Source organism: Mauremys reevesii, linkage group 1 (assembly GCF_016161935.1).
Source record: "Mauremys reevesii isolate NIE-2019 linkage group 1, ASM1616193v1, whole genome shotgun sequence".
NCBI classification, from domain to species: Eukaryota; Metazoa; Chordata; order Testudines; family Geoemydidae; genus Mauremys; species Mauremys reevesii.
The window spans coordinates 355900956-355927053 of NC_052623.1; the positions used below are offsets into that span (position 1 = coordinate 355900956).

A 26098-nucleotide genomic window follows, 5' to 3' on the forward strand; every position below is an offset into this window, starting at 1 on the left:
GAGCTGTCAGCAGAGTGAAGTGATAGAAACAGTCCTGGAGGGACACGGATTAGCCAGAAGAGAGCAGACAAGATGCAGCATACGTTTTGAAAGCATGTAATAAATTTATTATGTAGATCCACAAATAGTCACACTGCTCTGCAAAATGTATTCCATCATACCACACCTGTTCGCAATCAGGTTACAAGTCCCTTTGTTAGTCTTTGTTCTCCCCAACCCTTACACAAAATAGCTCCTCCCCCACCAGCTCCCCCCCTCAAAGGTCTCCACAGCTACTGCCAGTCTCTGCTTCTTGGTAAACCAGATCTAGGCCCTATGTCATAGTGGCATGGCTAAAAAAAGGGCGGGCCCCCACTGGAAGTAGGGGTGGAGTGGAGAGGATAAGACACACATTTTATTTTTTCGTCCTAAGGTTAAGAAAAGACATTGATGATGTTGTTCAAGAGCTTCAAATTCCAGAAGTGTAGCTGTTAAAAGCCAAGTGAACCACACTTTATACAAACAGAGACAACATACCGTACCTTGCTACAGCATGGCTGCGTGTCCACAGCCACATATATATTTCTGCAGATGTTGCAGACCACCAGTGGATAACTATTGCTAGGGAAAAGCTTTAGAGCTCCAAGTGGGATATTACAAGCAATGGAGAGTTAAACTAAGTATTAAACAAAGGGTCTTCCCAGGAGCCTTGAATAAAACTGTCAAGATTACTGCTCAGATTGAATTTTAAATTAGATTTTTAAATTAAAATGAATCAATAAAGCAGAGTTACAAAGCCATATCTTCATACAAACTTTAGCTTTTAAGATTTTTCTGCACGCTTGCCAATTTCACATGGACCTCTTACTAATATGAAGGAAAAGAGCTCTCCATGCTCTGTATTACACAACACTTCTGCTTTATTGATTAGAGACTACGGTGTCCGCAGGTTTGACATCTTGCCCCTTACCCAGGTAAGTGCCATATGTCACGTTTCTGTACTCATCCCAGGAGATTAATCCATCTTGATTCATGTCAAACTCCTGCCACTGGCGTTCGACATTGTCATACACGTACTTCTTCTGGGCCTTCTTAATCCAGGCTTTCAGCTCCCCCTCCGTCACAAACCCATCCTTATCCGTGTCTATTTTATCTACAATCATTCTACAAGACAAAACAGCAAGTTTCAAGGTGCCAGCTCCACAAAGCCTTCACCCCAAGAATAAAGACCTACCTAAGATGTAGCCGTAGGTGGCATTTTTATACTCTTCCCAGGAAATGAGGCCGTCCTCATTGAGGTCGTGCCCCTTCCACTGGCGCTCTACATCCTCGTAAATCCAGCGTTTTTGTGCAAATTTAATCCAGTCTCTGAGCTCCTCCACAGTTACAAACCCGTCCTTGTCTTCATCTATTTTACTTACAATCTTTCTGTAGAAAATGCAGAGAAATGCAGGAAAAGTTAAGGGAAATAAGCGCATTTTAATTGGCGGCACACTGCACCTTTAGGCAGGATTGAACAAGTCAATTCCAAACTGTAACCCAGCAAGCTACCAAAAAACTGCTTTCCAGCTGGTGTCATTCTATACGCTTTTGCCAGTCACACAATTTTAGAAAGTGATTTACCAGATTGATGTAGCGAACACTTGATTCAAAATGGATGGTGCACAGTTCAGCCTCAGTGTGTCACATGCTACTGGAATACTGACTTGTTCATTCCTAAGATGTTCAGTTTTTGTATTCTTCATGAAGTGTATGTCTTCTACTACTGAAGCATCCGTCATTAGTCTAGAACAAACCTGGCTGCACATTTCAGCAAAATTATAATTTGCAAAGCTGTTAAGCAACGACTTGTGTGTATTTGAAACAAAATGAAAAGACTCCTCAGCTGAAGAAATACAAAAACCACTATACCCAGTCCTAGCTCATTTACATGCTCAAGCCAATCAATGTAATAAAGATCCTACAGCCACAGAATGATGAAAAACTACCACACAGAGGTCACTGATCAGAACATCTGAGTGTGATGTTCACCACTCTATAAAGGAAGAAATTAAAGATGCGTGGTTTATAAAACATGCTTTGAGACTGCAGACTTTTTTCAATGACAGCTGTGAAGAAAAGCCATTGAAGGAACGCAAATATACATTCACAAATGTGTGTATTTCCCCTAGATGGAATTTGAAGATTAATGTCTGTACAGCACTTTGCTATGTAAGTGCAAATACACCTCGACCCCGATATAACGTGACCCGATATAACACAAATTTGGATATAACGTGGTAAAGCAGCGCTCTGGGGGGCGGGGCTGCTTTATTGCGTTATATCCAGCAGCAGGGCTTGGGTGAAGATTTAAAGGGCCCGGGGTGCCCTGCAGCGGCCGAAGCCCGGGGCTCTTTAAATCACCGCTGGAGCCCTGCTGCCGCTACCCCAGGGCTCTTGCAGCGGGGCTCAGGTGGTGCTTTAAAGGGCCCGGGGCTCCGGGCTGCTGCGGGGAGCCCCGGGCCCTTTAAATCACCGTCGGAGCCCTGCCACCACTACCCTGATATAACATGGTTTCACCTATAATGCGGTAAGATTTTTTGGCTCCCGAGGACTGCGTTATATAGGGGGTAGAGGTGTACATTAATTACAATGTTATTAATGAAAAGAGAAGTTATGATAACAGAGCAAGAGTTAAATTTGGAGTGGTTCAATATGACCAGAATCCTTCCCCCCCTCTAAGATAAGCTCTGACCTTCTGAGCAGTATCCATTCTTAATAGCATGTACATAGCTGATGAACCATTTTTTGTTAATATTATTCACCAGAATTATAAATCAAACGAAAATTTCCCCACCTTCCTGCCATTCTCCCAAGCAGTGACACCTAACTAGTTTTTAAACAAAGCCAAGATACAGCACATTCTTCTTGAGAAGAGAGCTTTGTTTTCAAAACCTCCCTTGGAATCCATGCAGTTGTGTCTTTTGTTACTGCTTCACTTGCAACTGGTTGTACTAGAATTTAAGGTAGTGTTTTTAAAACTAAGTTATTTATTGCAGAACTTCTTGCATTTTAAAAACAGAAAAAGTCTGATGGCAGAAGAAGCACTGTTTAGAACAAAGTATGGGGCTTTTCTATTCCCAGGATTGCCCAAAAATCAGTGTTTTACTTTAATAAAGGACACCTGTTTAACAAAAATGTAACAAAGTATAGTTTAAGCTAGCCACTTTGAAGTAATGACATTTAAATTTCATATATTAAAAGCTACTATAATATTTGAGTGTAATAATACCTCCAGCAAGACATTGTATACTGTCTGTGGGAGGGGATGATACACATGATGACTGAACTCCATTATAACATTTCTATTCTGTCATGCAGACAGACTTGTGCAGACAGCATGTTACAGTCCTAAACGTTCTCAGCCATTTCATTTATAAACATCACATCAGCTCCACTCTCTATAGGTGTAATCAGTATCAGCGGTCTAGAAAGTATATAGATAACAGGCTCATAAACACTGACATAGCTGTGAAGAAGTATGAGACACTTAAACTCAAGTTGCAGTGGGGGAGGCTTAGGTTGGATATTAGGAAAAACTTTTTCACTAGGAGGGTGGTGAAGCACTGGAATGGGTTACCTAGGGAGGTGGTGGAATCTCCTTCCTTAGAGGTTTTTAAGGTCAGGCTTGACAAAGCCCTGGCTGGGATGATTTAGTTGGGGATTGGTCCTGCTTTGAGCAGGGGGTTGGACTAGATACCTCCTGAGGTCCCTTCCAACCCTGATATTCTATGATTCTGTGATAACACTTTCCAATGATAATGAACATGTTGCAAGTGACTGACTTCCCCTCCCCAAAGAAGCATAATTGGATAAATATACTAGTGTTTTATGAACAATATGTGGATTCAGTGTCAATACAAAACATACTAGTAGATTTGCTCAGTCGCTAGTCTAAAACTAGCAATGCTGCATCCATTGTTTAACCTCATAAGTCATACAACACTCAGCACATCATCTACCATATTCCTTCTGAAAATTATGAACTTTAGTCTTCATAACCTTTTGGCTAGAGGGAATATTAAGGGCCTCATTCAGCTCCCAGTGGGAGACTTTCCACCTACTTTAATGGAAGTAAAACTAACTTACCAGAATATCTTTGTACCAGTGACTCATTTTTGTAGATGAAGCTGTCGAACAGCTTTCAGTGCAATATATCCAAGAGGCGGTGGGACTCTGCTCTAAACTTTGGAGCGTCTAACTGTCAGGTTTGTGCCATTTGGTTGGTTCCTAGAATTCCAGCAATATTAGTCCAGCCTAGAATCATTTTTAATCCTCCTGTCAGAGGCACTCAGCCTTAAGGAATCTAAGAATGGAGTTGCAGAGAGCTGTAAAATAGCAGCTGCATAATGCCCTGATGTTCTACTTGCCTAAGGATGTTGAGTCACCACTTAGGGCTAGAGGTTTGCGATATGATATGCCAAATCACAGTACTGTCAGGACAAAAGGTAAAAAGCATGGTTTTACAGAAAAAGCCACGCATCTGATACAATATTTTAATCAAAATCTTACTTTTTCAATAATAGTTTACAACCATTTTACTAATAGTTTTAGTTCATCCACACTGGAGTCCATGACAAGTCAGCAGCCCTAGTTTACAAGAATTTGTGCTCTGAGCCTCCCCAGTAGAATAAGTTTTAACTTGGCCAGCTATTAAGGCTTTGGGTAAAGTTGGTTCCATTATTTGATACCACATCCAGACACCTATGGGCAAGACTCCCAAATCAGAAGTCATGGATATTTTAAAAACGTGAGTCATGGAACTCTTCATAGCCATAAGAAAAATGCAGCTTCATCACATATTGATGCACAATGCAATGCATCACAGCACAATTAAGACATGATGCTTCAGTTACACCTCTACCTCGATATAACGCTGTCCTCGGGAGCCAAAAAAACTTACTGTGTTATAGGTGAAACTGCGTTATATCGAACTTGCTTTGATCCACCGGAGTGCGCAGCCCCCCTCCCCGGAGTGCTGCTTTACCGCATTATATCCGAATTCGTGTTATATCAGGTCGCGTTATATCAGGGCAGAGGTGTATTTTGTGATTCCTTACAACTCTGATACATTCCTTTCTTTCCCACCTCTAATGCCCGGCCTGCTGGGAAGGACAGACCTCACCAGGATCCCATTTCCTCAGCACTCCCCTCATTGCCTCATGTCTGGCAGCTTAGGGAATGCTCCCTGAGTCAACACTCCATTCACTTTCAGCTCAGGCAGAGCACAAGGACCTGTTCCAAATACATCCCAGGAGTCCATAAGAACAGCATGTTAGACCGCATGTGGCTCTAATCACAGGTTGAACTCCAGTTCAGTTGACAATGTGAAGATCACCAGAAAGACAGTGACTTCAGGGAACAGCCAAAAGCAGTGCTGTAAAAGCTCTGGAGCAAGAACCTTCTCAACTCCGAAGGCTGTGCTCTTTCAAAAGCAGACACACAAACATGCCAGCCACAAGAATCAGCTTGAGTAGTGTGTTACGACTGACCAAGCACAATACCAGTTCAGAATCAAAAAGAGTAATGAAAGTGCCTTTCACATGTAAAACAAAGAAAAATGGCATGTCAGAGGGAGGGGTGGGTTCGAATACCCATTCTGACATTTTAAAGGAGCAAAATTTTACCCTAGTCCCCACTCTTCCCATTGCCAGCTTTTTCTAGCCAATAACTTAGCAGAACTGTGAAATTAAAATGCAAAGCAATGATGAAACCTAAAGGTTAGAAAAGCAAAGCAACCTGAAAAGAGGATCTCTTGCGTATCTCTGCATTCTGTAACCAGTTTTCTGAGCTGCACATTTCTCTTGCACATGCTCATGCACTAGAAGAGAACCTCTTGATCTTTCCCACTAGAACACTTTCTTCACAAAAGCAATAAAAACAAGCTTGTTTAATTTTACAACTGACAGCCCAAGAAAAGCTTGTTACACAAGCATGAAGAGCAACTTGCGTTCTGAAAAAAATCATTCATTCATTGCCTCAGCAGCACTGGGAGCCAAGCACTTTGGAAGTTATGAAAAAAATGTTGGTTGGCACAGTGAACACCCAGGTGTGATTTCCACAGCAATCTTTTGCTCCTTGAGCTGAGTGTGCCACAGAGAGGAAACATATTAATTCCAGGCAGCAGGCAATCATTTTCCCATGTCAAGCAAAGGCAACCCCTTATTCCTTCTTCAATAACCTTCTAATCTAGTCTTCCTCAGCCTAAAAGAGTATGATTGTAACAAGCACTTGAGGTTGTAGGTGTATATTTTAAAGTTAGGAAAAACTTACTCCATGGACATAACGGTCCATTTTTAAGAAAACACACCTTCACCTGAAGCATATGATATTAGTGTCAGGGACAGAAAACTAGACTAAAATGGATCATTGAATGCAGTGTAATTGTAGCTGTGTCAGTCCCAGGAAATTAGAGAGAAGTTGGTCCAACAACAGATATTACCTCACCCACCTTGTCTCTCTAAATGGACCATTGGCTGATACAATATGACAATGCCTATGTTCCTACCATCAGGATTCCTTTAGGAACTTGGAGGAACTGAGACGGAGAACAGAAGAAAAATACAGTGAAGGTGATGTAATGTGCAATAACGTCATACAAGGAAACTTTCAGAAAGGGTGCTACATATTAGTTTTTCCAGACAAAAATCGCACTAGTCTGGAGAACTGAAACAAGTATTTCACGTAGACACTCAGTTTATTCTTGAAATTCAGGCTTTTATAAAACGGAAGTGTTTGCAATGTCTTACAGAAAAGATTTTTTTTTTAAGTGCCAATCACTACTTTAATTTGGACTTAAATTTTTCTCCAGTCAGTCTCTGCAACATGAACATTCCATCTTTGTGCAAAGCATAGGGCACATATCGTCACCTCAGTAATGTCTCCAAAACCAGTTGTCCTGCATTTGCTTTTGTTTGTGTCACTTAGATGCACTTTGGGGCAGGAGCCCTGTCTTGTCTGTTTACAGAGCACCTTCTTACATTTATGATGCAAGAACTGTGCATGAGAATTAAAAAGTGAAATTGATTGGCCTAATTTAATTGCCACGCTGAGGGAAAAAACACGAAGTGAAAACTAAATTGCAAAAAACAAGTTTATGTTGTAATAATTTTAGTGTTAATACCATAAAAAGACATTTACAGTTTTACAGTTTTTAACTTGATATAGTCCCTAAAATAAAGCTGAAAAATGTTCTATTCGAGTATCTGGCAGGTTGGGAAGGCTGTGTGTGGAGGTGTTGTAGGTGGGGCACTCACAAGAGCCACTTCAACAAGAGCTTTCAGTGCTGGGTAGGCTTATGCTTCAAAGTGTAAAGCCAAATATAAACCACAGTGGTGACAGGTGCAGCTATGTGGCACTTGGACAGAGGGGAATGCCCTGCTATGCTGAAGAGCAAAAGACTGCTGTGCCCCAGCTCTTACTGTATCCTTCTCAAGGTCAGACTCTGGCGTTATCAATGGGAGCCAATTAGAGTGAAAGTAGGAAGACAAAAGTTAATTAAAAAGCATGCTATTTTCATTAGTTGTGCCAATGGGTGTGTTTTTTGTGCTGCAGTTGCCTCTTAGATGGGAATTAATACGGCTGGAGAGCCCAGCTGCTGCCAGGGGGTTTTAGTTCTTCCTTACGATAGGAGCCAAGCTTTGTTCAAATAACGACAGCTTGCCAGCACCCAGTTACCTTAAACTGTATGGAGTGGAGCAAACAGCAAAGCTATTTAATTTGATTTAGACATTGTACCAATCTGTAGCTCACTAGGCTCTTGGATATTATAAGCCCAGCATCAGTGTTCCCTCCAATTCTTCCCCACACATGTGCGGAATGAATTTTGTTATGTAAACCAATATGGAGGTGATGCATGTGACACATCACCTCCATACTGGGGCACATAACAAAATTCATGTGGCGGGGTGGGCCCAAGGGGTTCAGAATGTGGGAGGGGGCTCAGGACTGGGGCACAGAGTTGGGGTATGGGCAGGTGAGGACTCCGGCTGGGGGTGTGCGCTCTGGGGTGGGGCCAGGGATGAGGGCTGGGACAGAGGGTTGGAGTGGGAGGGGGGTAAGGGCTCTGGCTGGGGTGTGGGCTCTGGGGTAGGGCCAGGGATGAGGGGTTTTGGGTACAGGCTGCGCCGGGGAGGACTCCCCCCAGTTCCCTCTCCCTGCAGCAGCACCTGGGGGGAAAAGGGGAGGCATCTCTCCCTGCTGCAGCAGCTCTGGGGCTGGGGCCATGGGACAGATGCCTCTCCTCCAGCTGTTGCAAGTCTGGGTTGGGGGACCAGGGGAGGGGTGCCTCTCCCCACTGGCCGTGGCAGGTCCGGGGCTGGGGAGAAGCCTCTTAATAGGCTACTGCGTGGCCACGTAACTTAGAGGGAACTTAGCCCAGCATGCAATGTTATAACTGGATATGAGAGGCAAGACCATATTGCATGATGAGACCTCTAAAGAAACAGCTCCATATTAAAGATGAGAAGTGCTGCAGACAACCTATGACTTCATAAGGCTACATTTGACTTGCGAGTCACATGTGAACCACTACTGACTTCTGAACCCCATTTATAGTTTTAAATTTAGAACATGTGTACCAGTCATCTGGTATAGAAGAAATATCAATATACTTGAGTTTTAGGATTACATTTCAAAGAATGGGAAAACTATTTTGCAAAATTCCAGATGAGTAAAAGTGTGAGGTAGTTCTTCTGACATGAAGTAAAAAGCTAGTTAATTTCCTTACCCAAGTCTCTCCTTGCTCTCCTCTGGTGTCAGCTGGTCAAAGGTTTTGGCCTCATCTGCACCAAGGAAAGCATCATGGTCGTACTCAAAGTTCTGTGCATCATCATGGACTTTGTCACTGAGTTGCGGGTCATGGTGAACACGGTCCTTCTTGTCCGTGGGTTTGGTCAGGACACAGACCGCACAAAGGGATAGGTACACAAGAAACTGCTGAATGGTCATGACGATTCAAGATGAACCTTTGGGATATTAACAGATAAATCATGTAGGGGTTTGCTTAAAATATATGGAGATATATACCTCTCTCATAGAACTCAAAGGGACCCCGAAAGGTCATCGAGTCCAGCCCCCTGCCTTCACTAGCAGGACCAAGTACTGATTTTGCCCCAGATCCCTAGGTGGCCCCCTCAAGGATTGAACTCACAACCCTGGGTTTAGCAGGCCAATGCTCAAACCACTGAACTCTCTCTCCCCCCTTGCTTTGCCCAAGATACTCATTCAGATTCAATATTCTGTGTTAATAATGAAGGATGGATGAATCCAGACACCTGGAATTTCTGCCCAACTTTTCATTTTGTTCTGCCTTACTCACTCACAGATTACAAGCAGCCACTGCATTTCAATAGGGCCCCCTCTGAGGCTATCAACACCCCACAGATCTGCCTTCAGCCAGGCTCTTCCAAGACCTTTGTTGTCAAGTCCACAACTAGTGTCGTCACATGGTTTAAAAAATACAATTGAATCTGTTTAAAGTTATGGGAGTTTGAAACTTGCATACTGAACATGCACAATTTTTTGCTGTGTTTCCAGGTGCACACAAGTGTGTTATGCATGCATGCACATACCACTAATTAAGTCTGCAATCTTCAAAAATGGTTTGCTCATATCAATTGTCCATGCCTTTTAAATTAGAGCCAATTTTCTTATAAGCTTGTCTTATTTTGTAGCTCACAAATAGAGCTAAACAATTTGAGCCAAGTTTGAAGTCAGTTGAGTCAATAATTTTGAAGTTATTAATATTTAAAATTGACAAGTCTTGGTTAACCGTTATCTCATACAGGTTTGTTCTGTTTTGTTTAAGTTTTTATATTATGTCCATCAGCAGGATATACAATTGTCTTGCAGACATAAGGAATCCCACTGAAGTCAATGGGACTCCATATTAGTGGATCCCATTTAAGGATTGGGTCCCTCACCTACCAGACAAACAGACACTATTAAGCCTTTGGCAAATGGTTGCTTTAAGTATAGGTCCTACACTACAAGTGTTATAGTGACACAACTGCAGCACAGACACTTGTTACAGCAACAGAAGAATTCTTTTCGGTCCCTGTAGTAAATCTACCCTTCCCAGAGGCAATTGCTAAGTTGATGGAAGAATTATTCCATTGACCTCTTGGTACTTACACCAGAGCTTAGGTTGACAGAACAACATCTCTTGGGGGTGTGAATTTTTCACATCCCTGAGGAACGTAGTTTGATTGATCTAAGTTTTAGATGTTGATGAGCCATAAGTCTACAAATGCATAGTGCACTAATGACAGAGAGGCAACTGTCACCTGGGTCCTGTCGGTCACAGAACTAGAATATTCTCCGTAACATTGTTTCCCCCTTAATAAATCCCGGGGGATCAGCAGCAAAAATCTGTATTACTACCTTAAAGTTGCAGTGTAAGGACTAAATCAAAACACAATCAAGTTATTCTAATCCTATGATTCACCATATTTAACGTCTATTAAAAAGATGCTCCATTTCTTTCAAATGTGAGGAATTATATTAGCATCACTTCTATCGGAGGTGCAACAATATTGAACAAAAACAAAAACAAAACCCCAAAGATGTACAGCCCTCCAGACAAACACTTAATTCACCACTGTCAAACTCATTCTGTGCAGAGGGCTGAATTTCACTTTAAATCATTTTCTGTGGTTTTGGGAAATTTTTAAGACTCCATAATTTTAAGACTCTTCTTGATCTACAACAGAATTCCTACTGACGTCAATGTAAAGTCTGCACAAAGATTAATGGTAGAATGTAGTCTTAATATAGAAAACAAACATTTTTTTATTCAGTAACTTCTTGTATTCAGCATCACTCAATGGGAATACTCTCACTTCAACCTCCTTTCTCTACTTCTCCCCCACTTCCTGGGTCTTTATATTGCTTCTCCTTTCTTCCTTCTGCATTTCCTTCACTGAAGTAACTCCCAAATCCACCCACTATGGTTTCACTCCTACTCTTTCCCTATGCCATCTGCAATGATCAGAAACACATTTTTAAATATCATTAACTAATTTACCATTAAGCTTTAGAGTTAACACACCAGTTAGATTAATAGGGACAAGGAGGTACACCTGAGCACAACTGTTTCAGGCTGTCTGCGGACTCAAGAAGACTATGTTGCTTTTCACAAAGCAAATTTGGCAACTGTGAGAGTTAGAAACTGTTTTTTAAACAAAATTCTGCAGAATCTAAGATTTTAACATTCCATGTAAGCCACATCCTGTCCACACAGCCTTATGATTTGACACCATTGATCTAAATCAGGGATCGGCAACCTCTGGCACGCAGCACGCCAGGAAAAGCCCCTGGAGGGCTGGGCCTGTCTGTTTACCTGCAGTGTCTGCAGGTTTGGCCCAGCGCAGCTCCCACTGGCCGCGGTTCGCCTTCCCAGGCCAATGGAGAGTGGAGGAAGGGCAGCCAGCATATCCCTCAGTCTGCGCCGCTTCCCGCAGCCCCCATTGGCCTGGGACGGGGGACTGCGGCCAGTGAGAGCTGTGATTGGCCGAACCTGCAGATGCTGCAGGTAAACAAACCAGCCCAGCCCGCCAGGGGCTTTCCCTGACAGGTTGCATGCCAAAGGGTGCCGATCCCTGACCTCGATGCTACTTTATTGCCTGCAAATTGCCAGGTGCTATCTCCAAAAGTGATCAAGTTGAAGGTTGCAGCCAAATTAGAAATGATACGTTGCAGACAGGTACTACAACGATGCACAGCCTGGATTTAAAGACAATGAATGGCTTGTGAGTTGTGCAAATACACATTGAAGGCTAATGTTTAACTTGCCACAGTTCAAATATTAAAGTTTGATTTATTAGATTCATGCAGTAAGAAGATTCAACTTTTTACAGCCATCATAGCCCTAATTGTCCTTAGCCCAACACATCCAATACAAATAGATAACAGCAACTGTAGACTATTTATTTTGAAACCTGATCAGTTAGTTCAGTAGTCTTCAAACCCTAGAATCAGATTACAAATGCACATCTCTTCCCCACACCCCAAATCTTTCTAGGAGACAGATATTATGTAAAAATGGACTCACGAAGGGTAAACTATTCTAGTCTCCCCCGATAAGCAATTGTCTCTCCCATCTCCCACACAAATATTACCTTTGATTATCTGATTTAATTAGTCATAACTTGGATTTAGAAGTATGAGTAGGTAACATACATATACCCAATATCTAAATCCTAGGCACTCACATTCACCCACTATGGTACAAGTGGAGACGTTTACATGAAGAGTAAAGTCCTGCAAGAAGAGCTTTATAAAACTAAGTTCTATTTCACAGAAATAGGAGTCATGAAAAAAGCCTCCCACATTAGTTTAAACTACTTCAAGAGGTTAAAAAGCCAACAACAAAAAGGAAAGTTTGCCATCCTTTAAGCAAGTGAAACAAGTAGGAAAAGTTAAATAAAATACTTAAACAGTTACTTGAGTCTTCTTGTAACGTCACAATATTTCTGTTGTTTAAGTGGCGCATAACCGCATTACAAATATTAGTTTAAGATGATGTAAATATCACAGTAAGAAACAACATCCAATGGATCTGTGCAGTCTGTTTGCCACATGAATCATTGTGAAGTTGTTAGGATGAGATTCAATGCCACATTCAACACAGATGTAGGTTTCCCAGGCCCTGGAAGCGATTTAATGTTATTATGACAGAAGAAATAATCCGATGAAGATAATCCTGCTATGTAACTAATATTAACACCCAGAGGATATGAAGTTAAAACAGATGTAACACACAGCCCTGACAAAGAGCTCTACCATTCGTATTAAGCAAGAGCTCTGTATTTGGAGTTGCCAGTCTCAAAGCAGATCACATTATAACTTGTGATATTGGAGGCTAGACGTACAGAGGTTATAAATTACAAAGCCTATATATCAATCATGGTGTGTCTTCATGTTCTGGTTCTTATCTATGAGAAGATTTAGAAGAAGCAGTAGGTACTCAGAGTTCCAGAATAAAATAAAGGTAGAGAGAGAGACTTCAAAGATTTGGACTGTTTTGCTTAGAGAGATGTGTAAGAAAGAATATTACAGAGGACACACAGCATAATGCATGGTAAAGAGAAGGCAAAAGAGGAGCCCATATTTAATTACTCATAATACAGGGACAAAGGGACATTAAATGAAATCTAAAGGCTGCAAGTAACTAATTGTGCCCTTACATACATACTCACACAATTCATAATTAATCTGTGACTTCATTATCACAAGGTATCATTGAGCCTGGGGATTTAGGAAGGTTTACAAGAGAATTAGATATTTGTGGATAATATGACCATCTACAGTTATGTTACCAGAACGGACTGATTTAAATCAAAGTAATTTAAGTGACTGATTTTAATCATGATTTAAATCAGCAATCAGAAAACCTTGATTTAAATAATTAGTTTTAATTATTTATTTGTACTTCAATTATTTTTTAAAGAAAGTTTGATTTTTACTGGTTAGTAACCATTAAAATATGTTGATTTGAAATTAAATATAGATTTTTATGTTAAATTTGGTGCTTCTTTTTACTAACCAGAAGGATACACTATAGCTATACATTTAAGCAATTATATAGCTTAATTTACATTCATTCAGATTCTTAATTTTTACATTTATGATGCTAGAAAATAGTGATTGACGTATTTCTTATTTACAAAATTTACTTACTTGTGATGTGTGTCAAGCTCAGCATTTTTTAAAATTTAAGTACCTTAAATGTGCTGGATACATAAGAAAAGGATAATCAAAAATAATTTTAAATGCAGAACAACTGATTTATGAAACAAACAAATATTATCTATAGGTAGTGAATTGAACTAATGGTTTCTGGTCACCATGTCCGTCACAATTTCAGAACTAGTAGATCTCATCCTATCACACCTAGTTTTTATTCACAGATTGGAAGAAGAAAACAAGCTTTCCTGCTTTTTCAACTCTCAATTGGTTTCTTAACTTTCAAGGAACTAGTAGTAATTGAACTGAATTAGCTGAATAAACTGAAATGAAGAAAATATTCTCTCTGTACCTGTAGAAGAAGCTACTGCTATAAGAAGCTGGTTTAGCACTTCAGCAAACACTGGTTCCAGGTGCTCAGCCACTGACTTCCATCAGTTCAGTGGTCTGACTTTCTTTAAAACTTCGTGGTAAACATGTACTGCTTAATACTATTTTTTTGTGTTTAATTTAAATGATTTTAATATATGGTAAGTTTAAGCCTTAATATAGGCTGTCAATTGCAAATAGGTTTGTTTTTTAAAAAATAAACCTGTATTTAATTTAAATTTTATAAAAATCCAATTTAAATAGAAAATAGGATTTTTTAAACAAATCATCAATTTTTATTAACCCACAGCAAAAGGGTTGGGTTTTTGCTTAATTAATGTAAACCCTTATCCTTAGGGCATTAAATCGAACATGAAATGAACAAGGTTAAGAAAGAAATTTTTATGAATAGGTTATTCCATAACTATTCATTGTAGGGTTTCCTTTATTTCTGCTGAAGCATCTGGCTGTTGCCAGAGAAAAGTTACAGGATTTGATGAACCACTGTTTGAATCCCATGTAGCAAATCTTGTGTTTCCTATAAATGCCTTAAACCAAGCCTGCCTAACAGAACAAGGAGCAGACAGAGAAAGGAGGTAAGATTTAGAAAGGCAACCAACCTACTTTCTGATCAAATTTAACTGCACTTCATATGTCTGTATGGAAAACAAACGCATAAAAGCATTTCCTCCCTCACCGCTATATAATCAAGACGATCAAACATGGAAATTATGGTGGGTAGGCAGGTGGCCAGTTAGTGAGTTATCTTTTGTTCACTGATTGTTAAAAAACAAAAACAAAACTAAGTACTTCCCTAGTCTTCCCTCTCCCTCCCACCCCCGCTTCACATCTTGTCTCAATTTAGGCCTTGGCTACACTGGCACTTTACAGCGCTGCAACTTTCTCGCTCAGGGGTGTGAAAAAACACCCCTCCTGAGCGCAGCAAATTACAGCGCTGCAAAGTGCCAGTGTAAACAGTGCCCCAGCGCTGTAAGCTAATCCCCTTGGGGAGGTGGAGCTCTCTCCCAGCACTGGCGCCGACCACCACCACTTCAAAGCACGCACCGGGAGCGCTCCTCGCTCGCTGGCTGTGCTGCTCTAAAGGCACCTCACCCAGGGGCTTGGCTGCACTGGCCTGCGGCAGGGCAGCAGGGTGTGACCAAGCGCCAGTGTCCAGCGCTGTGGAGCTGGAGTACATGCAGCGCTGGGAGAGCTCTCTCCCAGCACTGGCGTCGCGACCACACTCGCACTTCAAAGCACTGCCATGGGAGCGCTCCCGCGGCAGCGCTGTGCAGCTCTAAGTGTAGCCATACCCTCAGACTGTAAACTTGCTGAAGCGGGGAATCATTTCTGTGAAGAGCCCATCACAATGAGGCCTCAATCCTGACAGGGGTCACTGGGGGCTACTGAAATGCAAATAACTAGTAAGAGGAAGACCTGACTGACTAAAAAATTAGCTTAATTATAAAGGAATAAATTTCCTTTCCACATCAAAGACAACGCTTTAAGTTGTAGTTTAGTTAAAGAATTTTTGATAAGTTGAATGTTGGAACATTTGGAAGGAGGGCGGGGAACATCATCTGGAATCCTCCAAGACTGTCAAGAGTCCTCAGCTAGCTTCTGCAACAGAAACATGCATCACCATAAAACTAGGATTCCTCAGCTACATAAAGCATTCAGGCAGTCTGTCATCTTAACAGTGTATGAACATATCTACTCTGAAGAGAGATAACACCCAGCAAACCTGACTTGCCACTGAGACTGTCATGCAATTGTTCTGTTTGATTTAATTTAATTTTGGGACGATGCTGCAATTGCAATATTATTGTTCGTTATTTCATGTTTTGATATTCTAATCAAGGAACATAACTGTACTACTTTAAACAAAAAGTTCTGCCTTTAAAGATCTCAAAATGCTTTTCAAACACTAATTCAGGTCTCACAACACTGCTCCAGCCATAGACATTATGGTTATGAAAATTATTAGTAATTATATACTGCTTTACATTTTCCAAGCTCTTACAAACACAAGAAATGTGATAGATGCTTCAGGGAAAAATTTTAATATTCTATAATGAAACTGAAAATTTCCAGAAACGCCTCCTGGTAAAGGAAGTTTTTCGCCAACCTCAGGAAGTTAGCAGTTGGCTTAATTCCTGAAGCATGACGGTTTATATCTTTTATGAATATTTATCCTAATGCAAATAATATCCATAATTTTGTTAAAGTGTCTAATCATACTAAGCTGTTGACCTCGGTATCTTGTTCAGTTCATTCCATGGGTTAACTAAGCATCACATTTCCTTTTATAAGGTTTAAATGTGTTGCTCTTTTGTTTGCTGTATGTCCCTGTGTTCTTGTATTATGAGAAAGATTAAATGGGAACAGCCAAATGACTTTCTCTATGCTATGTCATTTTTATATTTCTCTATTTTGTGCCATGATTTTTTCTACTCTCTAACTTAAGTTGACCTAACCTTTTTAATTGCTCCTCATGTAAAAGTCTTTCCATGCTTCTAGTCAATTTTATAACCCTTCTCTGAACCTTATGAGCTGGGATGACCAGAACCAAACACAGTATTCAGGTGGAGAGTAACCATCATATTAAGGTGTCTCCATATTACAATTATGTTTTGAAACCAGTTTGTAATGGTTTCATGTAACACTGTTACAATGACAGAGGCAGAATTGTGTCCACTGAAGTTTTTCTCCCTTCAAGATGCCTGAATCATCTATGAGCCCACTCCTCAGATGCAGCCTACCCTGTATTAATCAGCATTTTCTGGGAAAATTCAGAGCACTCTAATGACATGCACACAGAACATTTCAAGTAGATAATACTCCCATCTGTCTGTGTTAGGACATACCAGAGTGTATAGGGAAACCTGAAAAACCAAACACTGTTAAGGGGTCCTATCCACACCAGAAACCCCCCCCCACAAAAACAACAGGTTTGCAAGACTGGTTACAGGAAGACAACCATTTGTCAGACTAGTCTTCTGGTAGGGATGATGATGTTGGATGAAACTCTGCAATTGTGGCATCTATGCTGTATGTGGACACAAATGACATTCTGAAACAGTTAGTTGGTTCTAACCTGTAAAGTTGAAGCATGGACAGGACCGTAATCATTTCAGGGTGGATAAAAATCAATTATTTAAAAAACAAATTAATTTATTTTTTATTTAAATTGGAATTTTTTTGATAAAATGCTTTTTGAGGAAAAACCTATCTAAAGATTAAGATACATTATAGCTGAAAGATATCTCATCATGGAATAAGGATTATAAATTCTAATTCTATAGTATGAGACAATATATTCATTTAATGTTTAAGAAAAGTTTTGTAAATGAGTTCCAATAGTTCATGGATTAGGGTCGCAATCTTATGGGGTTCCACGGGCTTCTGTATAGATTATTTAGGTTAATCTTTCTATCTACCCAATGGGACTCAGTGCTCACTCTAGAAGAGACCATCAGAAATGCTTAGTTTTGCAGTTCTCAAACCATGGATGTGTGTCTCCAGAGGTAACATGCCGGTTAACAGCAAAAATGTTTTTGAATAAATAATATATAGAGGTGAGAAATAACAGACCTCAACTCTATTGTCTCTCTGCAAATTTGTGTAAACAGCATCAATCCCTTACCTCTCTCTAAAAGTGCAAAGTTTCAAAAAGTTCAATAAATAGAAGATTTTTGGGGGCGGAATAGATCTGGACAAGGGGAAGAAGTCTGGAGATAAATGTAAGAAGAGAGGGACATATAATATTTTACAAAACCTGGATTTTTTTCTTCAACAGCAAAAATATGCTTAATACATAATGTTGTTTTAATTAAATAAAACAATTTAAATGTCTGTCTGGTTATGTTCGCTTCATAATACAGCATGGCAAGAAAATCCTCCAAATATTAATGATTAACCTGTTAAACTGGAGATAGTTCACCTCCTAATGACTTCATAAATATCTGCTTCAATTACCTTTGGTAAATGAAATAACCAAACAATCATTCATTTTCTGATATAGCTGTAAAACTAATCTAAAAAGTTTTCAAAATAAATCACTGTTTAAAAATGTATAGGGTATACCTTCTACAAATGAAACCTACATCTCTGAGTTGTGAAGAATATGTATAACAACCAACAAGAATGCACTTTTATGTAGAAAGCCATGATTAAATCAAGTCTTCCTGACTAGTGATTTAATCAAATCAACTCTGAATCATTTTCACACTATCCAAACATTAGACTCTGACACAATCTCATACCCACGATCAGAGATTTTGTTCCAATTCAATGTTGTAAACAAGAGAAAAATCTTTAGGTAAAGTTATTACTAAAGACAAAGTTTTCCACAAGTCATCAACAGTTCTGTTTATAGAATATGACAAAACTTTTGCAACATCTAAAGACCCTCTAAATTATGTTACAATCAAAGGAAAATCAAGCCACCATTTACCTCACTGATGTAAGTTTTTTCCACAAAGTCACAATAAGCAAGCCATGAACTAAGCTACCTGCATAAATGGGTACTGGGGTTCATTGCTAAGTACTAGGAAGTGGTAATTAATGGCTTGGAGTTGAGAGATCTGTACTTGCAACAATACGAGCTCATAGCAATCTTAACTTGTTCACTACCTTCTGAATGCTGATTTCATGTTATTCCTTTCTTGCATTTGCAGCAAGAGCTCACTCACAACAGTGCAACACCTGAGCGGCTCTTAGGCCAGGACCCCCTTATACTAGGTGCCAATGACTAGAGCTCCTAGGTGCTACAGTAATACAGTAAAAAAAAAAAAATATCTCTCTTCCAGCACACAGAAAAAACATGGACACAACAGCTCAATAAACCTTGAAATTATGCTCAAGTTTGTCCTTTAATAATACTGACATCGAAACAGCCCACGGCCTATTGATCTGTCTTGTCACATAGAAACACCAGGTCTTTACTCATGATCCTGGTTGAAAATCGGGAGGTGCAGTACATATGTACTCCGCTGGTGGTGGAGAGAGGGAATGCTTGAGATTGCTCAAATAACTGCTCTAGTCAAATACAAAAAAATATTTACTGGCTTTGAAGTTTTTCCATTTCAAAAGCTGGTGGTTACAGCAAAGGTCACTGCTGTATAGGTTGGGCAAGGGGAAAAGAATGCAGCAACCCTCAGCATGAGGCATGGAGAAACAGCTGTAGTATCCAACTGCAATGTTTTCATAGAGATGACTATTTTAGAGAGATTACTTCACATGCCCCCATGTAGCTAGTATGTCAATTCACAGATCCTCTTGGAGAAAGTATCATAGAAACGCAAAATTACATATTTAAAGGCATTTATACAGGTTTTTTATCAACTCAGTATCTAAACTCTTAGTTTTAGTAAACACCAATATGAGTAATGGTGAGAAACAGTACAGCAATTTACAGTGTATGAAAAAAAATTCATTCACCCACACAGCTGACATTTTGACAGCTTGAAACCTTATTTGGCTCTTCTGTGAACATTCAATGAACAATGAAACATGCTGTTTTTTATGAAATAACAGATTAAATTTTGAAGTGGCACACCTCCTCTCACTTTCTCAAGGGATGATGCTATAAATCAGCATGAATGACCATCCAGTGAGCCACAGGCCATTCCAGATACCCGTACAGGATCACACCCTAGATCTAAAGAGCTTTTTTAAATAGTGACAGACTTCAAGCCCTTATAATTCATACAAGCATAGCTCAGTGGTTTGAGCACTTGCCTGCTAAACCCAGGGTTGTGAGTTCAGTCCTTGAGGGGGCCACTTAGGGATCTAGGGCAAAAATCAGTACTTGGTCCTGCTAGTGAAGGCAAAGGGGCTGGACTCGATGACAGTTCGAGGTCCCTTCCAGCTCTATGAGACAGGTATATCTCCAATTATTTATTTTAAGTCAGAGGTAAGTGCCTTGTGGGCAGGGCTAGTCTTGAGGGTATCTCGGACTGTCAGAAGCTGGGCTTGAACAGCAGATGGATCCATCACTCAGTAATTGCCTTGTTCTGTTCACTCCCTCTGAAGCACCTGGGAAGACAGGGCACTGGGCTAGCTGGCCACTGGTCTGTCCCAGCTGGGCCGGTCTTGTGTTCCCAATGTAGTGCCCAGTGCCCAACACACAAACGAGGCTTTGTACATAATGAAGGCGCTTGTTGGATTAAGTCTCATGCCATCAGGACCCCCAAGCCCCCTCCCCCCAACGGTGGCCTTTGCGCCGTGGTGCTGAAGCCACCGCCCGCCCATGCCGTGGGCTGCCCCCACCGAGCCCGGCTGGGCGCGCCCGCGCCGGGGCAGTTACACGCGGGCAGGCCCCGGGCTCGGGGCCCGGACGTGCAGCGGGGGGTGGGGGCGAGGAACAAAGGCGCTACCCCCGCCCCGCTCCGCTTCAGGCGGCGGAACGTCGCGGCCAAGCCGCCGCTCGACCCCCGGGGCAGGGCCGCCCCCTCAGCCAGAGGCGCTGCAGGGAGGCCCGGGGCTGCCCCCACCCCGGGGCGCCGCCCCGCCCTGAGCCCCGGGCCCCCCGGCCGGGGAGGGAGCGCAGCGCGCGGGGCCCGGCCCAGGCGGTCACCTCCCTCCTCCCGGGGGGAGACAGGCCCCGGCGCCAGCGGGTGACGGAGGCCGACAACCACCCGGTACCTTCTCCCGCCAAGCGCCCTCCGGCTTCGTTCTCCCTCAGCTCGCCGCACTGACCGGAAACAGCGGCGCCAGCACCGCCCACCGCGCCCGCCCGGCCACCCAATCAGGAATCGCCCCCGCCTCCCTCGCCGCCACGCGCGGGGCGCGGATTGGCCGCCCTTTCCCCTCCCCTCCCACCGCGCGGAGGCGCCGGAGGGCTGCAGCGACTCCGCCTGGATTGGCTGGAAAGCGCCACGTCCTCAGGCGCGCGCCGGCTCGCGGATCCGCCCACTTCGGGGCTTCCCTCATCCCTCCGCCCGCGCGCCGGCCTCGGGGGGTCTCTTCTCTGCGCAAGCGTCGGCGCCGAGGCCGAGGCTGAGGCTGAGGCTGAGGCTGCCTCGAGCGCAGAGGAAGGCCAGGAGTGACCGTTAGAAAGGGCGGGAAGAGCAGACCCTGACCGTTGTCTGTAGGAGCGGCGCTCGCGTCATTGGGAGGGGAAGCGGCCCCGGGTCGCCTGCCTGAGCTTGTGAATGACTCCGCTGAGGCTGGATCTCAGTGGTGCCGCCGCCCATTTAGTGAGGAGAGCGTCACCCCGGGAGTGGTGTCCCAGTGCCGCGCTGGAGCAGTGGTGTGGGCGTTTGGCGTCCCGAGCTGTGGCACATAGATCTGTGGTGGGGAGCCCCCGTAGTTTGGAGATGGGTTTGAGAATTCCGGGATCCATCGCCCACGCGTGGGTTTGTGGGAAATCCCTGCTTCGTAGGTCCAGTGTTGTATTCTGACGCCTAGGCGGCTACGATGCTGATATTTCTATGTTAGACTCATAGAGTATCAGGGTTGGAAGGGACCTCAGGAGGTATCCAGTCCAACCCCCTGCTCAAAGCAGGACCAACCCCAACTAAATCACCCCAGCCAGGGCTTTGTCAAGCCTGACCTTAAACACCTCTAAGGAAGGAGATTCCACCACCTCCCTAGGGAACCCATTCCAGTGCTTCACCACCCTCCTAGTGCATCCGAAGAAGTGGGTATTCACCTATGAAAGCTTATGCTGCAAAACATCTGTTAGTCTATAAGGTGCCACAGGATTCTTTGCTGCTTCTAGTGAAATAGTGTTTCCTAATATCCAACCTAAACCTCCCCCACTGCAACTTGACCATTGCTCCTTGTTCGGGCATCTGCCACCGCTGAGAACAGCCAAGCTCCAAACACTTTGGAACCCCCTTTCAGGTAGTTGAAAGCAGCTATCAAATCCCCCCTCATTCTTCTCTTCTGCAGACTAAACAATCCCAGTTCCCTCAGCCTCTCCTCGTAAGTCATGTGCTCCAGCCCCCTCATCATTTTTGTTGCCCTCCGCTGGACTCTTCAATTTTTTCACATCCTTCTTGTAGCGTGGGGCCCAAAACTGGACACAGTACTCCAAATGAGGCCTCACCAATGTCGAATAGAGAGGAAATGATCACGTCCCTCGTTCTGCTGGCAATGCCCCTACTTATACAGCCCAAAATGCTGTTAGTCTTCTTGGCAATAAGGGCACATTGTCGACTCATATCCAGCTTCTTGTCCACTGAAACTTCTAGGTCCTTTTCTGCAGAACTGCTTCCTAGCCATTCGGTCCCTAGTCTGTAACAGTGAATGGGATTCTTCCTTCCTAAGTGCAGGACTCTGCACTTGTCCTTGTTGAACCTGATCAGATTTCTTTTGGCCCAATCATCTAATTTGTCTAGGGCCCTCTGTATTCTATCCCTACCCTCCAGTGTATCTACCACTCCTCACAGTTTAGTGTCATCACACACACCAACTTTCATTGGTGCTGGTGGGTGCTCGAGCCCCCCGTCCCGACTCAGCCCCCTCCCTGCCCCTATTGTACCTCTCCCCAAATCCTGGCCCTGCCTCTTCCCTGAGTGCGCTGAGTTCCTCCTCCGTCCTCCCTCCCAGCTGTTTCAGATGGCAAGCACTGGGTGGGAGTGGGGAGAAGCAGGACGCGGCAGTATGCTCAGGGGAGGAGGTGGAGCGGAGGTGGAGGTAAGCTGGCACGGGGGGAGTGGGGCAGGGAGCTGCTGGTGGGTGCAGAGCACCTGCCAATTTTTCCCCGTGGGTGCTCCAGCCCTGGATCACCCACGGAGTCAGCGCCTATGAGTGTCATCTGCAAACTTGCTGAGGGTGCAGTCCACGCCATCCTCCAGATCATTAATGTTGCTGGTGATGCACCAATTCCAATGGCATATTGCCTGTGTACATAGAGAGTATGATTGCACTCCCTCTTGGCAGTTTATATAAAACATACAGCAGTGGTCCCCAACCTTTTTGTCTGGTGCCTGCCAGACGAAGGACCACTGCGGCGGTGGAGCACCCGCTGAAATGCCGCCGAATTTCGGCGGCATTTCAGCGGCGACGCCTCTTGACGCCTCTTGACGCCGCTTGCCATCGGGCGTCCCTGCTGAAATTCGGCAGAATTTCGGCGGGTGCTCTCCCGGGGGCCGGGACACGGGCGCATAAAGATGCCCCCGCGGGCGCCATGGTGCCCGCGGGCACCGCGTTGGGGACCCCTGACATAGAGGCTATATTGTCTGTGAGGATCTTGATGGCATTGTTCTTGATTAAAGGGAGAAAGTGCTCGCATGCATTTCAGACTGTCATTAGCTCCAATAAGTTTGTGTGCAGGTTGGACTCCGCTGGGGACCAGCGGCCTTGGATCATATTGTTGTGTAGATGTGCCCCCCAACCTATTAGGGAAGCGTCAGTCATGATTGTCATGGTTGGAGTTTTGTTGTGTGGAAGCCAGTAAATAATTAACAAGGTTTTGAAGAGATCTTAATGAATGTTAGTTAGCATGAGTTAGGTTAACTGTGACCCTGGTTACGTGAGGAAGCAAGATAATGTAAGACAGAGTGAATTGTGTGAAAGTTATTACGACCTTGCAATGTGCAGTCTTGCAGTCTTGTTTTTCTAGTGAGATAGCAGGAAAGCTTATGTATAAACAAAATGTATTTGTTGCTTTTTACTGTCTGTATTATTGCTAGAAATTGTCTGTAAAAGGTATAAAGGCTTGCTGTGATTGTTTACCAGTGGAGAGACCTGTCCAGGACCCTGTGTCCTATGGCACTCTCTCCCTCCATTGTAATTACTGGAGAAATAATAAAGTATTTGATTTTGCTGCATCCAAACAAAAAGTGAGAACTGAGTTTTTCTTCGACAATTTACAACTACTACGGATCATTACCCCATGGCGCCACATGAGAGGTATGAGACCTTTTGAAATCTCTATTGGGGTATCGGAGGAGGACTTTCCGTGAGGCGTCTGTCTCTCTGTTGGGCTCACGCCATCTGAACTTATTGACTGTGCAGCAGGATCAGATGCAAAGTGGTATTGGGAGAGGCCCCAATAAGGTTAGTTTATAGCAGTACTGGGAACTGCTGAGTTGGCCAAGAAATGCATAAGGTAATGCATAAGGTAATGCATAGGTAAATGCATTAGAATGCAGGTTGTCATACCGCCTCATGGTATTGGTCGGACCAGGTCAAGATGCATCATTGTTTTAAAAAAAAAAAAAAAAAAAAAGATAAAAAGGTTGAAAAAGGGTTAAAAAGAAAGAAAAGAAAAAGGAAGAAAAAGAGGCCGTGTGTGTGTACACCAGTGTGAGTGGCTGCAGTAACTAGTGGATCTTTAGGAGAGCCGACCCACGGTGGGCTGACTCAGCCTGGCATAGTGAAGCTGCCTCCATCTTCCCTCCCCTTTCCTTGTGAGTCTCTCCTGTGTGAGTGGAAAATGGGTAAGGGACTGTCTAAATATTCCACCTCAATTATGATCCTAAAACCTGCAGGTATTTAAATGATTGGAATCTGTAAAATTCATTTAAACAATGCCCATTAGAAGGTACCTTCAATCTAGATAAGATCATATATCTCAGTGGAGCTTTAATCACAAAGAAAAACCTCTGTTACAGTGTGAGCAATTTGTCTGTTAATTTGAAATTCGGCTTAGCCCTGAGATAAGGAGAAGTTGTTTTGTCTTCAAGGTCATGAATTAGTGAGGACTATGCTAAGTGCTAAGTACAACTGCTTCAGCCCCAGCTGGTTGTGGAAAATAAAAAAGGCACACCAAAAAGCAGTATAAGTTACAAAACTGAGATTGCAGTTCAAAAACTTAACGGTTCAGTGAGATCCAACAGGACAGGCAGCTGACCTGAACTGGAATCTCTGAAAGAGACGCAGGAGATTCCAGGGTGTAAAAGAACAGCCATCCCAAGAGTGGAAGCATGTTGGAAATGCTGGACAAGCTGTATACAGGATAATCTCACCTATTTCCCTTCTCTGAACATTATACACAGACATGCCAGTCTGGATATGTGTAAGTATTAAAGTGGCTTAAGGCTTGGGGCATTCATATTTTTCCCGAGTGATGTGGGAGCATTCCCAACACTCTCCATTGTTGTTTTATTATTTTTAATGAAGCTTTAAAATTTGATTATATGCTCTGTCAGTTTGATCACCTGACATGAGGGATAAATTAGTAACAGGAATTTGTCACAGTTTGGTGAGCAATTAAGAATGGGGGGCACTGTAGAATTTACACCATCTATCTGTTTTACCCTTGTTAGTTTATGTTTGCTTTGTTTGGTACTGTTGGTGTTTTGTGTTAAGAATAGCATGATTATAGGTGAGCTCTAATAGAATAAGGAAACACTATTTGGTTTTGGTGCACTATTTAGCTTTGGCTCTGTTTTGTTTAACCGGTTACTGTTGTTTTTTCTGCTCTGTTCATTTGGGCGATGGGTGTGTGAGCGGAACTGAACTTCTCATTCGTAATTCCTCAGGGTGGAAGCCATGTGTGCGATGAAGCTCTGAGGTTGTCCTGAGACAATGTAATAGAAGTAGAAAAAATTTGGCTTAGACTGTAATTTTCTTTGTTTTTTGTGTAATTTTCTTTTCTGTTTAAGTGTCAGCAGACAAATGGGTGGGTCTCTGGGTATGCCCCCAAAGGGGTTTGGATTATGTGTTAAGTGAATGGCCATGTATTTTTGCCCAGGTGGCAAGCCTTACTAGGAAGGACTCAGGTAGTCTTGTGAGTAGAAATGTTTGGGGGACAAGACCAGAAGGGTGGGGGCTAGTTGAGTAGCCCACCCTCCTAGCTAAGAACTGGTTGTGGAACAAGCTCGTGTCCATAAAGGATCGGGCCCAGGCAGGCGGGCAACAGACAGAGAGATTTGGAAACTTTTGAGGTGTAGTGGAAAGAAGGAGTAAGTGAATATAAGCATGAGGATTTCAAATACTCAGAAGGATATTTGGAATGGTGATTTGCATTGGTAAAGTGGCTGTTGGAAGGAGAAAGCAATTGATTTTTAAGGAAAATGAAAAATTGACTCTGTGTTTGCTGGGGAACAGCACTTGAACTTTGTGAAAA

General features: G+C 42.9%; 1 protein-coding gene across 2 annotated transcripts in view; it reads right to left on the reverse strand.

Annotated features, from left to right (window-relative positions):
* Window positions 1-20816, reverse strand: part of CALU (calumenin) — a 37004-nt gene extending 16188 nt beyond the window's left edge. The window contains exons 1-3 of one of the 2 annotated variants that reach the window (XM_039519981.1): window positions 20722-20816; window positions 8747-8984; window positions 950-1143 (exon numbers count right to left, since the gene is read on the reverse strand). In XM_039519981.1, the coding sequence (XP_039375915.1) occupies window positions 950-1143; window positions 8747-8967 (415 nt within the window). In that variant the 5' untranslated portion in view covers window positions 8968-8984; window positions 20722-20816. Of the gene's footprint in view, window positions 1-949; window positions 1144-1213; window positions 1408-8746; window positions 8985-20721 lie in introns of both variants that reach the window. The other variant, XM_039519979.1, reaches the window with a different exon arrangement.
* Window positions 20817-26098: the final 5282 nt, after the last annotated feature.